Source organism: Heptranchias perlo, chromosome 1, assembly GCF_035084215.1.
Source record: "Heptranchias perlo isolate sHepPer1 chromosome 1, sHepPer1.hap1, whole genome shotgun sequence".
Taxonomy (NCBI): Eukaryota; Metazoa; Chordata; class Chondrichthyes; order Hexanchiformes; family Hexanchidae; genus Heptranchias; species Heptranchias perlo.
Window position 1 is genome coordinate 181,413,849 of NC_090325.1, and position 17,546 is coordinate 181,431,394.

The window sequence follows — 17,546 nt, forward strand, 5'->3', positions numbered from 1 at the left end:
CAATTATCCCCCAGCCTCTAACTCCATTTCACCTGAAAACTACTCTTGGTCTTCACTCCCTGTGTGCAACATCATGTGATACATATACACACATCTATGTCTAGTACACAGTTATTGAAGATATTTTACCTTGTATATATCAGTATTTCAGGAAAGAATGTCACCATCACAACTATTTTATTTTTATTACATGTGTGTGGGTCTAGTGGTGAATATTTCCCTGGAAAGCAATAGCAATCTCTTTCATCCTTCTGACTAAGTGACTCAGACCCAGAGAAAACAAAGTCTTCTTTTGCCCTTTTGGTCTGCTCTCTCCGTTTCAAGTCCTCTAATAGAGATGGATTAGATGATCCATCAGCTAGGGGCTGGAAATAAAAGACATGTTGTTATTAATAATTAGGAAGTGGGACATCAGCAAAGCTCAACGTTACTAAAAGATTGTTAATTTATCACTAAATTCAAAAAGAAACAAATTTTAGGAAGTAACAGCTTATCCTAGAAGTGGAGAATCTCCAGTTTGAATTTGGACTATTCAATTGGACAATTGAATTATTGGTTCTGATTCTTTAAAATTGTTAAAACTAATATAAATTATCCAATCACATAACCAGACTTCTGAACATGTATTTTTGGAGTTCACGCAAATTATTAATCTAAAAATAAAATACAGCTAGATATTGGCTACAAATGAATGCAATGCAAAAGATACCAGGACTTTCAACTGGATATTTTACTGCAATAATTGCTGACGATTAAAACAATAAATGCAGAACTTACCCTGAATTTTTGGTTAATGGGATATATGACTTTTGCTTTCAGTGCAAAAGCAGCTATATTACTGTTCAATGAAGTTTCATTTTCCTGTTAAAAAAAAAATTGCAAATCATAATAAAGTTCTATTAATGTTGAAGCGTCCAAGCTTTTTTACCTTTGTGGGGAGCTTATGGACATGATATAAAGAGAGAAATCAGGAGGGCAAAAAGGGGACATGAGATTGCTTTGGCAGATAAGGCAAAGGTGAATCCAAAGAGCTTCTACAAATACATAAAGGGCAAAAGAGTAACTAGGGAGAGAGTAGGGCCTCTTAAGGATCAACAAGGTCATCTATGTGCAGAACCACAAGAGATGGGTGAGATCCTAAATGAATATTTCGCATCGGTATTTACGGTTGAGAAAGGCATGGATGTTAGGGAACTTGGGGAAATAAATAGTGATGTCTTGAGGAGTGTACATATTACAGAGAGGGAGGTGCTGGAAGTCTTAACGCGCATCAAGGTAGATAAATCTCCGGGACCTGATGAAATGTATCCCAGGACGTTATGGGAGGTCAAGGAGGAAATTGCGGGTCCCCTAGCAGAGATATTTGAATCATCGACAGCTACAGGTGAGGTGCCTGAAGATTGGAGGGTAGCAAATGTTGTGCCTGTGTTTAAGAAGGGCGGCAGGGAAAAGCCTGGGAACTACAGACCGGTGAGCCTGACATCTGTAGTGGGTAAGTTGTTAGAGGGTATTCTGAGAGACAGGATCTACGGGCATTTGGAGAGGCAGGGACTGATTAGGAACAGTCAGCATGGTTTTGTGAGAGGAAAATCATGTCTCACAAATTTGATTGAGTTTTTTGAAGGGGTAACCAAGAAGATAGATGAGGGCTGTGCAGTAGACGTGGTCTACATGGACTTTAGCAAAGCCTTTGACAAGGTACCGCATGGTAGGTTGTTACATAAGGTTAGATCTCACGGGATCCAAGGTGAGGTAGCCAATTGGATACAAAATTGGATTGACGACAGAAGACAGAGGGTGGTTGTAGAGGGTTGTTTTTCAAATTGGAGGCCTGTGACCAGCGGTGTGCCTCAGGGATCGATGCTGGGTCTGCTGTTATTTGTTATTTATATTAATGATTTGGATGAGAATTTAGGAGGCATGGTTAGTAATTTGCAGATGACACCAAGGTTGGTGGCATTGTGGACAGTGAAGAAGGTTATCTAGGATTGCAACGGGATCTTGATAAATTGGGCCAGTGGGCCGATGAATGGCAGATGGAGTTTAATTTAGATAAATGTGAGGTGATGCATTTTGGTAGATTGAATCGGGCCAGGACCTACTCCGTTAATGGTAGGGCGTTGGGGAGAGTTATAGAACAAAGAAATCTAGGAGTACAGGTTCATAGCTCCTTGAAAGTGGAATCACACGTGGATAGGGTGGTGAAGAAGGCATTCAGCATGCTTGGTTTCATTGGTCAGAACATTGAATACAGGAGTTGGGATGTCTTGTTGAAGTTGTACAAGACATTAGTAAGGCCACACTTGGAATACTGTGTACAGTTCTGGTCACCCTATTATAGAAAGGATATTATTAAACTAGAAAGAGTGCAGAAAAGATTTACTTGGATGCTACCGGGACTTGATGGTTTGACTTATAGGGAGAGGTTGGATAGACTGAGACTTTTTTCCCTGGAGAGTAGGAGGTTTAGGGGTGATCTTATAGAAGTCTATAAAATAATGAGGGGCATAGATAAGGTCGATAGTCAAAATCTTTTCCCAAAGGTAGGGGAGTCTATAACGAGGGGGCATAGATTTAAGGTGAGAGGGGAGAGATACAAAAGGGTCCAGAGGGGCAATTTTTTCACTCAAAGGGTGGTGAGTGTCTGGAACGAGCTGCCAGAGGCAGTAGTAGAGGCGGGTACAATTTTGTCTTTTAAAAAGCATTTGGACAGTTACATGGGTAAGATGGCTATAGAGGGATATGGGCCAAATGCAGGCAACTGGGACTAGCTTAGTGGTATAAACTGGGCGACATGGACATGTTGGGCCGAAAGGCCTGTTTCCATGTTGTAAACTTCTATGATTCTATGATTCTAAAGCTTGCAGGCCACATTCAAAGTGTAGTAAATGTTCCCATTATTTTGTCTATAGTTCAAGTTGTGGATACTAACAGATCTCGGTGTTCTGATTTACGATTTACCCACTAATGAAGCAATAGCACTAAGAACAAACCTTTCCAAACCTCCACGCCCATGATATTCAAACAGGAATGCAGTACAAACACAGCTTTAGAAACCAATTGTGAATCATCGGTTTTTAAAAACTTTATGCTGAGTACAGTGAAACCAGTAAATTAAGGACACTTGTATCAGGTGTCCTTTATTTGCAGGTGTCCCTATTTTCAAAATGAACATAAGAACTTAAGAAATAGAAGCAGCAATAGGCCATACGGCCCCTCGAGCCTGCTCCGCCATTCAATAAGATCATGGCTGATCTTCAACCTCAACTCCACTTTCCTGTCCGATCCCCATATCCCTTGATTCCCCTAGAGTCTAAAAATCTATCTCAGCCTTGAACATATTCAATGACTCAGCATCCACAGCCCTCTCGGGTAGAGAATTCCAAAGATTCATAACCCTCTGTGTGAAGAAATTCCTCCTCATCTCAGTCATAAATAGCCGATCCCTTGTCCTGAGACTATGCCCCCTAGTTCTCGATTCTCCAGCCAGGAAAACAACCTCTCAGCATCTACTCTGTCAAGCTACCTCAGAATCTTATATGTTTCAATGAGATCACCTCTCATTCTTCTAAACTCCAGAGAGTATAAGCCCATTCTACCCAATCTCTCCTCATAGGACAACTCTCTCATCCCAGGAATCAATCTAGTGAACCTTTGTTGCACCGCCTCTAAGGCAAGTATATCCTTCCTTAGATAAGGAGACCAAAATTGCATGCAGTCCTCCAGGTGAGGTCTCACCAAAGCCCTGTACAATTGTAGTAAGACTTCCTTACTCTTGTACTCCAACCTCCTTGCAATAAAGACCAACATGCCATTTGCCTTCCCAATTGCTTGCTGTACCTGCATGCTAACTTTTTGTGTTTCTTGTACGAGGACACCCAAGTCTCTCTGAAGACCAACATTTAATAGTTTCTCACCATTTAAAAAATATGGTGAGAAACATTTAAAAAATGTTTTTCTATTCTTCTACCAAAGTGAATAACCTCACATTTCCCCACATTATCCTCCATCTGCCACCTTCTTGCCCACTCACTTAACCTGTCTATATCCCTTTGCAGACTCTTTGGGCTCAATTTTCAAAGTGAAAAACAGGTGGGTTGGGGGCGGGGGGCATTGAAAATTGCCACCATTTCAGACCTGCCTCCAACCAGCCCATTTCCGGTTTCCACCGGGGCGGGAAAAGGGGTGGACGACCCGCTCCCATTTTTCTCAACTTCCCAATTTCAACCTCGGAGGGCCGGGATTCCTGGGCCTTCTGTTTTACGCCTCGTGAAAGGAGGCGAGAAGGCCTGAGACTAACAGGTAGATGCTTAGAAAGGCACAGCTTGTGGGCTTGGAAGAGCAGGAGTGCTTCTCCCAGGCCCAACAAGCCTACCTGCACTGACCCCCCAACGATTGCGGACACCTGATCCCCGATCGCGAACCCCCCCCCCCCCCACCGCCACTGATCGCGGACCCCAACCAATCCCGATCCTTCCTCCCCACTCCAATCCTCTGAGCCCGATCCTCCCCTCGTCCCAGATCCTCCCCCGCACTGCGATCCTCCCAACCCGACCCTCCCCCCCCAACTCCGATGCTCCGACCCCCAATCTTCCCCCTCAACGATTGCGGACCCCGTGATAACCCCTGACCTGACATCCCCCCGTGACTGACCGATCCCATCCCCCATGACTCATGATCCCCATAATAGTTAACAATTATTTTGCATGAATTTATGAAGTATTAGTGGATCTCCCGTAGTGTTATTTATAATTATGATGTGCTTTTTTCCAACAACATTATAGGTCCCCATTTTAAAAGGCATGATATGGTGTGCACCAGCCCTGAAGTAGACGACTCACCCGGGGACATGTAGGCCTGGCTGATTTTAACAGCCGGGCCTCATTTCCATTAATTTTCTCGGTGACCTGCCCGGTGACCGAACCCAGTCAGAACCACCAACTGGAGGATAGGCAGGAGCGGGAATTCAGTGGGACATCATCAGGAGCCGATCTGCATATTTAAAGAAGGACCCCGTTGCCTTCCTGTGGGTGTTCCGCTCGCCTGCTTAAAAGAGCAGGTTAACATTGGGACACTACGGGGAGGCAACGGGATCAGAGGAGGTATGTTGCTGCCCTCATTTTATCCGGCCCCTCCCTCCTGGTTTCTGCCAGGCGGAGGGGGGGGGGGGGGGAGTTAAAATCCCCCCAAACATAGTGTGTAATGCAAAATGTATTAATCTGTTGCTACGATGGATCTTTGTTTCAACTGACCTCTCCCTTCAATTGGAGGTTAATAGTTTGGTGAGGGAAGTTTTCAGATTGATAGTAATTTCTAAATTTGCAGCTCCAGGTTAGAAAAAAACAGACTCTTTTTAAAAAGAACAAAAAAAAAACTTTTTAATACTTGAAATAATGTGAAGGATCAGAGCTAGATACAAGACTTTTTGGGCGCTAAATTGGGCCGTGTAGCGCCTGTTGTTTTGGCGCTACACGGCCTCTCCGACGTCCAAGATGGTGTCCTGGAGGACCCCCCACCAGCGCTATTTAAATAGGCCATGCAGGATTTACAGGTTAGTGGCTGGATTATTGCTTCTGGCTGCCGAGACATTTGTAACTGTTTTTGGAGGTCTCCTAGACTTCAGTGCTAGGACGCTGACATAGCCTAACATTTAGAGCCAGGACGTGCAGGAGTGAAGTTAGGAAATGCTTCTATACGGAAAGGGTGGGAGATGTTTGGAACACTCTTCTGCAGATGGCAGTTGATGCTAGCTCATTTATGAATGTTTTAAATCTGAGACTGATAGATTTCTGTGAACCAAGGGTATTAAGGGATATGGGGCTAAGGCGGGGATATGGAGTTTGGTCACAGGTCCACCATTATCTCATTGGATGGTGGAGCAGGCTCAAGGGGTTAAATGCCACTTGCTGCCTCCTGATATGCACCACCTTCTCCTGCAAGAAAGCGGGACGTGTCTGGGTGATGTGCCTATCATGGTTGAATAGGCCAGTGTTTGTGGCCTGTGAGATGTGAGTGGGCGGCTTGAAACAGCGGCAATGTGTAAGGGTGAGAGGAAGCATCCAGTTGGAAGAGTTGAGTACTGATGGAAAGAGTGAGTTTGTTGCTACCTCTAAGAGATTTCTAAGAAACAGCCTCCCTATAAGAGATTGAGCTCCCCTGGTGGTGGAAAGTGCAAATTGCATTGATTCTACCTGCAGGGCCTGGAATGGAATGCTGATTGCAGGTGAGTCCTCAGGTGGGCCGAAACTTGCGTCCTGCCTGCACAGGGGCCATTGGGTGAGGGGTAATCGCACGTCCCCTACCTGTGTCCAAAAACAGCCCCTATCCACTTTTCCCCCCTTTATATATACTAGTTCATCTTTCCTGTGGCATTGAACACAGAGAGTCAAGACCATGTGTAGTCTTCAAGTAAAGTGGGGGTAGAGGCTGGGAACAGTCGAACCAGGGTGTGTGGGCATAATTCAGTCCCCATTTTAAAGTCATACATAGCATCCTTATTTTTATATGTCCATTATAAATTCCTAAATCCACATTTATTATGTAAATTGCTTACGTAAATTTGTCATGCAGTAATTACACCTTCTTGCTAGTGGTGGTGTTGTGTCCCTTTACAACCACAAAGTTTTACTGTTGCTATGTAAACAAAGGTTCAGATCAATCAGACTTTAATTGTTGTTTGCTCAAGGGAACTTTGCTGATTGGAACATGCTTGTAGAGTTTAGGCTTCAACTCAGAAGCACCCAGCATTTTAAAATCATTTTGCATCTGTAAAGTATGATACCTGGATTGTGATGTTTGTGTGCACTAGAGATACCACAGCAGATTTTCCTCTTCATTGCCCCTGGGGAACGCTCAGAACCAAGGCATAGCGAAGAGGAAACAGGAATGGAGATCTACTGCATCATGTCTTTCTCCCCACAACACCATCGTGAGAATTCTGGGGCTATCTCACAGTAACATATCTGGGCCTGTGCCTGCAGTAAGCAAAAGCCCAGCAACAGGATTCTAATTGAAGGCGTGTTCTCTGCCTCTTGCATCATATTCCTCAGTGTGCACCTATAAGGCACCCAAATAGAGGAGCACTTCAAAAAACCATGGCAATGGGCCTCAGTAACATAGGAACAGAAATAGGCCATTCAGCCCCTTGAGACTATTCGCCATTCAATTAGATCATGGCTGATCTGTATCTTAACTCCATCTACCCGCCTTGGTTCTGTAACCCTTAATACCCTTGCCTAACAAAAATCTATCAATCTTAGTTTTGAAATTTTCAATTGACCTTGTGCTGGGACCTTCTACAGAATGGAGAAGACAAAGGTATTTAAAGTACTCCCCCCACCCCTGGGTGACATTCGAGTGTCCGTTCCCTGGGCTGTCGCAGGACAACCCCAATGCTGGCAGCCAGGAATGTAGCTACAGGGCTCTCCGGGCTACAGGTGCGTACGCATTTTCTCTCCCTGATCCCAGTGCAAGGCCCTGTCACTTTGTGGGCATACGCTAGTTTTTGCGTCCAAGCAATGTAAACAGTTCAGATGAGGAAAATGGAACAGCAAAGGCTTGGAGGGGAAAATCGTCCCCATTGCTTCTATTATATACTAGCAGATCTCTTGTGTTGATCATGGCGAGTTGCATGATATGCTGTTTTATAAGGGCAGGAGCATTATACCATGTAATGCACGATGTATTATTCTGCTGCTCAGGTGAAGCTGTGTCCCTTTAAGTGTAATTACTATTAACACTGGGCAGAGTTTAACTGCACTCCAGATTTTCTTTCTGTTTTTTAAGATTGTAAATGACTAGACAGAATGAGAATAAGATGATCATACTGCTACTATGAAACAACTAACAATCCCTCCCTAGGACTACAAAGAAGACAAAAACAAGAAAGTACGACCCACTTCAAGAAAAGTGGAAGCTCCATCATCTTTAACTCTTCTTTCTTCAGCTACTTCTGCATTGCTTTTATAACTGTGGTTATCCTCAGAATCTGAATTTTCATTAGTTCCATTTGAACTATTTGCCTGAAAAGAGAAATAAATGTAAACGAAAATTTAAAGCAAAATGCAAACCTCGCCTGCTGCATTATTTTTTTGAGGTAGTAAGACAGATGAATGTAGTTCATGATTATATTTCTTAGTAATTTTGAAAGTTAGATTCATCTAATTTTTTTAAACAGAGCAATGAAAACAACCCGTTTTACCTTTCTTTGTAAGGCTGACTGCAACACAAATGTGTAGAGAAGACCTCCGCCAGCGATTCCCAACAGAAACCCCAGCACCACGGCGATCGCCAGTAACGCGGCGTTAACTTGCAGCTCACTGGAAGTGAACGTCAGCACCGCTCGTACCGCACAGGACTCCAGTCCGTGACTGCTGCTCACCGCCATTCAAATATCTAAACGGATCCCTTCATTCAAACAGCAGAAACTCTCAGAAACGCTGCCATTTGTAAAGCACATCTACTACATTTGTGCATCTGAAAATCTGAAAAATTTGTAACAGGAATGAGGAAAAATATTTTCGAAAACAATGTTTCACGTTTTGCAACGACGATATGTATCTCTTCACTAGGTTCTTATCGCCGATCGCGTCACTTTTGTTTTAAATTGGATCAACGTGAAAAGATCCTCCTGGGTGGTCTTGTTTTGCTCCTGACAACGTCATTCCAAGCAAGAGTGTTATGAGCAGATCGAATTGTTCCCCAATTCGGATTGTTTTTAATTAGAGAGTTCATTTGAAAGCAAACTTATCTCCCCCCCCCCCCCCCCCCCCAAAAAAAGAGGGGAAAATCCAAAAGATTCACGTCCTTAACCACAAGGGAAAATTCCCAACTCTGCTAAAAAGTTTCTCCCAACTTTCAGCGAAGCGGGTTCCAGATGCCGCACTGGCCGCCGGGAGTCGTAGTTCTTTTTCTGCTTTTACCCAATAGGGAGGCGCCCGGGATCGCAGGCTCGTGGACTACATGTACCGGCATCGCGCGCGCCGCCCTGAGTGACAGCTGGCCTGGCCATACAGAAAGGAGCAACGTTAACCAAACGGAACGAGGTTTGCGTCAGTCCCGGCCTATCCGCGTGGGCGAAGGGCGGGACGTGTGTGTCTCTCTCTCTCCCCGCGCGGGGGGGGTGGGGGGTCGGACAATGGCAGCGTTCTGTGCGGGGTTTGTTACTGTGAGGAACAGTGCCGGGACTCGGAGAGGGCAATGAAACGCAGACACTCAGCCTAACGTGCAAGTCTTTCCCCGGACCAACATCTGCAGCATCTTCATTCCCAATGAACACAAGACGCTGCTGTATTCACCATTGCGATTTATTAATCAGACAAGCAAGTTGGCTCCTTGTTTGGGGGATCTCTCTGTGGCTGTTTGTGCTGTATGGATTGCCCAGGGTTCTCAATGTGTATATAAACTGAGTATCATGAAATTCAGTATCTCGCTACTCCTGCTCACTGCACTCGGTCACACTGTGCATCTTCGAACCATCGCAAATACGAGGCATCCACTGATGAATACTTTCAAGTTACTGTTACCGAAGTCGCTTGTGAGAGCTCGAATTGAAAAGGAATTTCGGGGTCCGCCAAGTTCACTCGACTTGCTGCAGCAGCAAAACGGACCCCTTGGCTGTGGGCACAGGAAACCTCTGGATGTGCCAGTCTCTGGCACCGACACTGACCACACGGTAGTGAGCGCTGCTTTGGGGCAGAATCAAGATTCGGTTGTGAAAGGTGGCGATGCTGTTGCATATGTGAGTGCAGATGTTAGAAAATGTAAAGTGTTCCATGTTACAAACGAATGATAACTGTCTCGATAGTTTTACATCCATATTAATTCTCAAGCTTCTTTCACTTAATATTTTAAGAACTTTTATTATAAAGTTGGGCACACAGTCTGTAGTACATACTGGTTTCACAATTGCACCCACCCACGTTATTTAAGACAAGGCTAACATGTCTGTGATGTCCTTTTAACCCACAGTTGGTACATTTCAGTCCACTCTTGTAGTCGCGCTTTAATTTGTGTTTAGCAGCTTTGCGCATTTGGAAAGCACACTGTAATAATATATTTCCACTTTTAATTTTGAAGTGTTTGGAAGATCAGGACTCACTAAAACACAAACTGATGGCAGATTCCTGGGGTTTAATATTTTATGACGCTGCACACACTTGTCCAGGTAGGTGGAGCTGCAATCCATGTATTTCTGTTCTTTATAGGGATAGAGTTTCCGCCTTAGGCGCAATCGGCAAATTGGGCGCAAATTGCACTGGTTGGGTTACAGTTCAAGTTGCCGTTAAAATGCATATGTATAATCACATGTATTTGCATAATCATAAAGGTAAAATCTTCCACGAACCAGCTCAAACGGTCAGCATAATAGAAAGTAATCGTTTATTTTTTTCTTTCCATTAAAAACGTCATTGATGTATTTAAGAGTGGTAACCTGGTGCAGTTTTGTTAATACAGCTGAAAATGGGTTCATCACAAAAAATCAACATTTTTAATAAGAGTGCCTAGTCCTCCACCTGTGAGTAACCTGGTTTTAAATCACTGCAAATGACTTTTAAAAACTATACTGAACCATTTACTGGTTTCATTGGTATTTTCAGCTAATTAGTTTCTTTAAGACCATAAGAGATAGGAGCAGGAGTAGGCCATTCGGCCCCTCGAGCCTGCTCTGCCATTCAGTGAGATCATGGCTGATCTGATTTTTACCTCAACTCCACTTTACCACCTTTTCCCCATATCCTTTGACTCCCTTGCTGATCAAAAATTTGTCTAACTCAGCCTTGAATGTATTCAATGACTCAGCCTCCACAGCTTTTCGGGGTAAAGAATTCCAAAGATTCACGACCCTCTGGGAGAAGAAATTCCTCCTCATTTCCGTCTTAAACGGGCAACCCCTTATTCTGAGACTATGTCCCCTAGTTTTAGATTCCCCCATGAGGGGTAACATCCTCTCAGCATCTACCCTATCGAGTCCCCTTGTGTGTTTCAATAAGATCTCCTTTCATTCTTCTAAACTCCAATGAGTATAGGCCCAACCTGTTCAATCTTTCCTCATAAGACAGCCCTTCCATACCCGGAATCAACCTAGTGAACCTTCTCTGAACTGCCTCCAATGCAAGTATGTCCTTCCTTAAATAAGGGCACCAGAACTGTACGCAGTACTCCAGGTGTGGTCTCACCAGCACTCTGTACAGCTGTAGCATGAGTTCCCTGCTTTTATACTCCATCCCCCTAGAAATAAAGGCCAATATTCCGTTTGCCTTCCGGATTACCTGCTGCACCTGTATGTTGACTTTTTGTGTTTCATGTACAAGGACACCCAGATCCCTCTGTACTGCAGTTTCTTTATAAATTAAATATTTTTTAATATGTAAAAACGTTTATAACATGCTTCCTGCTAGTGCCTGTGTACCTAAGAAAATGAGCTTAATTTGAAGACCCTTCTCGAATGGCCGCAAATGGGCGCAATCGGCGGAAACTCGCCATCTTCATTATTTCGATCTGGGGACGTGGCCAGTTTTGTGGGCAGGACCGGCTTCGGGTGCAATGATTTTTGAACCAGCGTTAGATTGCGGAAGCTCAATTTACGCTTGACGTAACATTATGCTTGATTTTCTGCGATCTTTTGCGTTGGTTCAGGCGGGTGATAAAACCAGCGCAATCTCGTGGAAACTCTGTCACTAAATTACTCCTTCGCCTTGTACATAATTGTAATTTAATTCTGATTGTGTTGTGATCTTTAGTGGATTTTGTTGCCAATGACAACAGAAATGCCAACAGATGTACTCTGTCGCTCTAGAAGAAAATAAAGAATTCTTTAGTGTAAAGGAAGTAACCCACCCTCACAAACTGTAAACATAAAATTAAACATCATTATAGTATGACATTGGTATTCAGTCAAGGAGTTTATGTTTTAAACAAGCAATGTTGGTCTGTGTTATGTTATTTTGTCTCAACTACAGCATAGGGTTTGTCAACAGCATGTTGGTAGAATCCCAGTGTATTTAAAAAAAACTGGCACGAATTAAGCCTGGAAATAGACTTAGACCTTGATATAGACATGGACTAGATATAGACCTGAGCAAAAACATGCACAGAGACAGACATAAAACATGCAGTCAGACCCAATCCAGATTATAGATATAAACAGTTGGTTAGACTGACAAACTTTTGACTTCAGAACCAATGGTACCTTGTGCTAATATTTAAACACATTTGCCTTCAAGTTCTTACCATGAAGTCTTTTTTGCGTTTACTTGCGCACGTTTAATTTTTTTTATTTGAATCTGTTTTAGGTGCATATGCTTCATAAATGGGAAATTCAAATTCATGTAGAAAAGTAAGAAGTCAGAAGTTAAAATTGAATTTTAGAGCTTCCTTTAATGTGTATTACACTAACACTCAGACATTTTCTTCTGTGGGGAGCGCGATGTAAATGCAAGTTGTTATTGGTTAACAATTTGGAGAAGGCGAGAGAGCAGGGAAACACATTTTGCACTGAGCAGGTTGACTTTCACAGAAACCTCATTAACATTGTTTACAGTAGGAGGTGCATTGATGTGAATTGCCCCTATGTAATCATCTGGAAAATAATATAGGCCCCACAAATAAAATTAACACCAATCAATTCTCTATACAAAAAATCCATCAAGAAATTAATTATTGGCAGAGATTATCATTTCAGCACCTTGATCAGATTACTATGCTTGGCCCTGGACCATGTAATGCACTCTTAATCTCAATATTATATTGCAGTCAATCATTTGTTGTTCCAAGACTGTCCCTGTCCAGGAGGTGCTATGTTTAAACTTAAATATAGCTTTGTAATAGTAAGAAGAATAAAACTAGATTTAGGAAGTAACCGTAGTACTTTGTAACATGCACAGTAATTATGATGGAAATGCTTGGAAAAAATGAAAGATCAAATCATTGTCTTGTTATTGCCATGGCTGCACCAAGCACTTAGATCAAAAACAAGATGGAACACAGTAGAAAAGATATTTGCACGATCATGGTGTAAGATTCCAATCCAAGGACTTCAGGGTACGGTAGCATAGTGGTTATGTTACTGGACTAGTAATCCAGAGGCCTGGACTAAAATCCAGAGTCATGAGTTCAAATCCTGCCACGGCAGCTGGCAAATTTAAATTCAATTAATTAAATAAAAATTTGGAATTAAAAATACTAGTATCAGTAATGATGGCCATGAAACTACCGGATTGTCGTAAAAACCCATCTGGTTCACTAATGCCCTTTAGGGAAGGAAACCTGCCGTCCTTACCCGGTCTGGCCTATATGTGACTCCAGACCCACAGCACTGTGGTTGATTCTTAATCGCCCTTCTGAAATGGCCTAGCAAGCCACTCAGTTGTAAAATCTTGCTACGAAAAATCATAATATGAATAAAACCGGACGGACCACTAAGCACCGGACACAACAACGGCAAAACACCAAGCCCAGTCCTCCTTACTGACATCTGGGGACTTGTGCCAAAATTGGGAGAGCTGTCCCACAGACTAGTCAAGCAACAGCCTGACATTGCCATACTTACAGAATCATATATTTCAGCCAAAGTCCCAGACTCTTACATCACCATCCATGGGTATGTCCTGTCCCACCAGAGGTGGCGGTACAGTGATATACAGTCAGGAGGGAGTGGCCCTGGGAGTCCTCAACATTGACTCTGGACCCCATGAAATCTCATGGCATCAGGTCAAACATGGGCAAGGAAACCTCCTGCTGATTACCACCTACCGTCCTCCCTCAGCTGATGAATCAGTCCTCCTCCATGTTGAACACCACTTGGAGGAAGCACTGAGGGTAGCAAGGGCACAAAATGTACTCTGGGTGGGGGACTTCAATGTCCATCACCAAGAGGTGGCTCGGTAGCACCACTGCTGGCCGAGTCCTGAAGGACTTAGCTGCTAGACTGGGCCTGCGGCAGGTGGTGAGCGAACCAACACGAGGGAAAAACTTACTTTGACCTCGTCCTCACCAATCTACCTGTCGCAGGTGCGTCTGTCCATGACAGTATTGGTAGGAGTGACCACCGCACAGTCCTTGTGGAGATGAAGTCCCGTCTTCGCACTGAGGACACCATCCAACGTGTTGTGTGGCACTACCACTGTGCTAAATGGGATAGATTCAGAACAGATCTGTAACCTCATGGCCCGGCATATTCCTCACTCTACCATTATCAACAAGCCAGGAGATCAACCCTGGTTCAATGAGGAGTGTAGAAGAGCATGCCAGGAGCAGCACCAGGCGTACCTAAAAATGAGGTGCCAACCTGGTGAAGCTACAACTCTGCGAAACAGCAGAAGCAACATGCTATAGACAGAGCTAAGCGATTCCACTACCAACAGTCTTCGGCCAATTCGATTCACTCCACGTGATATCAAGAAACGGCTGAGTGCACTGGATACAGCAAAGGCGATGGGCCCCGACAACATCCCAGCTGTAGTGCTGAAGACTTGTGCTCCAGAACTAGCTGCGCCTCCAGCCAAGCTGTTCCAGTACAGCTACAACACTGGCATCTAACCGACAATGTGGAAAATTGGCCAGGTATGTCCTGTCCACAAAAAGCAGGACAAATCCAATCCGGCCAATTACCGCCCCATCAGTCTACTCTCAATCATCAGCAAAGTGATGGAAGGTGTCGTCGACAGTGCTATCAAGCGGCACTTACTCACCAATAACCTGCTCACCGATGCTCAGTTTGGGTTCCGCCAGGACCACTCGGCTCCAGACCTCATTACAGCCTTGGTCCAAACATGGACAAAAGAGCTGAATTCCAGAGGTGAGGTGAGAGTGACTGCCCTTGACATCAAGGCAGCATTTGACCGAGTGTGGCACCAAGGAGCCCTAATAAAATTGAAGTCAATGGGAATCAGGGGGAAAACTCTCCAGTGGCTGGAGTCATACCTAGCACAAAGGAAGATGGTAGTGGTTGTTGGAGGCCAATCATCTCAGCCCCAGGACATTGTTGCAGGAGTTCCTCAGGGCAGTGTCCTAGGCCCAACCATCTTCAGCTGCTTCATCAATGACCTTCCCTCCATCATAAGGTCAGAAATGGGGATGTTCGCTGATGACTGCACAGTGTTCAGTTCCATTCGCAACCCCTCAAATAATGAAGCAGTCCGAGCCTGCATGCAGCAAGACCTGGACAACATCCAGGCTTGGGCTGATAAGTGGCAAGTAACATTCGCGCCAGACAAGTGCCAGGCAATAACCATCTCCAACAAGAGAGAGTCTAACCACCTCCACTTGACATTCAACGGCATTACCATCGCCGAATCCCCCACCATCAACATCCTGGGGGTCACCATTGACCAGAAACTTAACTGGACCAGCCATATAAATACTGTGGCTACGAGAGCAGGTCAGAGGCTGGGTATTCTGCGGCGAGTGACTCACCTCCTGACTCCCCAAAGCCTTTCCACCATCTACAAGGCACAAGTCAGGAGTGTGATGGAATACTCTCCACTTGCCTGGATGAGTGCAGCTCCAACAACACTCAAGAAGCTCGACACCATCCAAGATGAAGCAGCCCGCTTGATTGGCACCCCATCCACCACCCTAAACATTCACTCCCTTCACCACCGGCACACTGTGGCTGCAGTGTGTATCATCCACAGGATGCACTGCAGCAACTCGCCAAGGCTTCTTCGACAGCACCTCTACCACCTAGAAGGACAAGAGCAGCAGGCACATGGGAACAACACCACCTGCACGTTCCCCTCCAAGTCACACACCATCCCGACTTGGAAATATATCGCCGTTCCTTCATTGTCGCTGGGTCAAAATCCTGGAACTCCCTTCCTAACGGCACTGTGGGAGAACCGTCACCACACGGACTGCAGCGGTTCAAGAAGGCGGCTCACCACCACCTTCTCGAGGGCAATTAGGGATGGGCAATGAATGCCGGCCTCGCCAGCGACGCCCACATCCCGTGAACGAATAAAAAAAAACTTCTATGCACTTGAGCTAATTTTCGAGCAAATCCATCAGTATATGGACTATGAACATTAATGTTTTAGCTGTTTATAAAGGAAAATAGTTACAATTAAATTCAACAGTTCAAAATATACTTTCAGGTTTTTGTAAAAGGAACAAAAAAAAGTCTAGCTTGAGGTACCAAATGCGTTTCTTTGGGTTCATCTCTATATTGAGATTGATTTCAGCTAAATGATGAATAAAAAGAAAAGAAAACTTGAAATTGCAGGATATATCTGATATAAAAACAAATATTGGATACACACATCCAGTCCGGGAAAAGAAACATTAACATTTCAGTTGTAAGTCAGTGTGTCTCTCAATCGCTTCTTTTTTACTGTATGACTGCATGACCTCCAATTAAATATTGGGAAGACCAAAGCCATTATCTTCTGTCCACTCCACAACTCTGTTCCCCAGCCACCGACTCCATATCCCTCCCAGGCCACTGTCTGAGGTTGAATCAGACTGCTCGCAACCTCGGCGTCCTATTTGATTCTGATATGAACTTCCAATCCCATATCTTCTCCATCACCAAGACCGCCTACTTCCATCTCCATAGCATAGCCCGTCTCCGCCCCAGCCTCGGTCCATCTGCTGCTGAAACCCTCGTCCATGCTTTTGTTACCTCCAGACTCGACTATTCCAGAGCTCTCCTGATTGGCCTCCCATCTTCCACCCTCCGTAAACTTCAGCTCATCCTAACTCTGCTGCCTGTATCCAAACTCCAAGACCCGTTCACCCATCACCCCTGTGCTTGCTGACCTACATTGGCTCTCGGTCCAGCAAAGCCTTAAATTTAAAATTCTCATCCTTGTGTTCAAATCCCTCCATGGCTTCGCCTCCTTATCTCTGTAATATCCTCCAGCGCTACAACCCTTCGAGATCTCTGCATTCCTCCAATTCTGGTGCCTTCAGCTGCCTAGGCCCACTGGAATTCCCTCCCTAAACCTCTCTGCCTCACTACCTCTCCTCCTTTAAGACGCTCCTTAAAACCTACCACTTTGACCAAGCTATTGGTCCCCTTGTCCTAATATCTCTTTATGTGGCCTGGTGTCAAATTTTGTCAGATAGCACTCCTGTGAAGCACCTTCGTACGTTTTGCTACATTAAAGGTGCTATATAAATGCGAGTTGATGTTTAATATACAAAAATTATCAGGGATATTGATTTATGGTGATTGAATAAGTGAAAGTGTACTTTTATTGAAAAATATCGGAGTGTTGGCAGTATTTTCAGGATCAAATTTTGTGATTATGCACATATTCTTGTGAAAATTGTAAATAAGTGGCCTTGATTGCTTTTAGCAGTTTAACTATGGGAGGCCTGTTGCAGTACTGGGGAGGAGGACTCATGTGTTTCAGGTGACTGGGGGCAATGGGAGGGAATGATAGAATGTCGGCCATATTTTTTGGGGGAAGGAATATAGACCAGTGAAGGCTTTGTCAATTTACCCCACTTCCAGAATTTTTATGCTTTCAGTTTCCCAGCAGAGAGCCGGGTATGATAAAGGTAATATTTATAGTATAAATGGGCTAAGCAGTTAAAATAAC

General features: G+C 44.3%; 2 protein-coding genes across 7 annotated transcripts in view; one reads left to right on the forward strand and one right to left on the reverse strand.

Annotated features, from left to right (window-relative positions):
- The window catches only part of LOC137328429 (evC complex member EVC-like), a 47,174-nt gene extending 38,403 nt beyond the window's left edge, over positions 1-8,771 (reverse strand). For 2 of the 3 annotated variants that reach the window (XM_067994337.1, XM_067994336.1), the window contains exons 1-4: positions 8,201-8,770; positions 7,899-8,021; positions 778-861; positions 130-365 (exon numbers count right to left, since the gene is read on the reverse strand). In XM_067994337.1, coding sequence (XP_067850438.1) covers positions 130-365; positions 778-861; positions 7,899-8,021; positions 8,201-8,386 — 629 coding nt within the window. In that variant the 5' untranslated portion in view covers positions 8,387-8,770. Of the gene's footprint in view, positions 1-129; positions 366-777; positions 862-7,898; positions 8,022-8,200 lie in introns of all 3 variants that reach the window. The other variant, XM_067994338.1, reaches the window with a different exon arrangement.
- Positions 8,772-9,216: 445 nt separating this feature from the next.
- The window catches only part of LOC137328491 (limbin-like), a 140,333-nt gene continuing 132,003 nt past the window's right edge, over positions 9,217-17,546 (forward strand). For 3 of the 4 annotated variants that reach the window (XM_067994341.1, XM_067994342.1, XM_067994344.1), the window contains exons 1-2: positions 9,317-9,739; positions 10,078-10,165. In XM_067994341.1, the coding sequence (XP_067850442.1) occupies positions 9,413-9,739; positions 10,078-10,165 (415 nt within the window). In that variant the 5' untranslated portion in view covers positions 9,317-9,412. Of the gene's footprint in view, positions 9,740-10,077; positions 10,166-17,546 lie in introns of all 4 variants that reach the window. The other variant, XM_067994343.1, reaches the window with a different exon arrangement.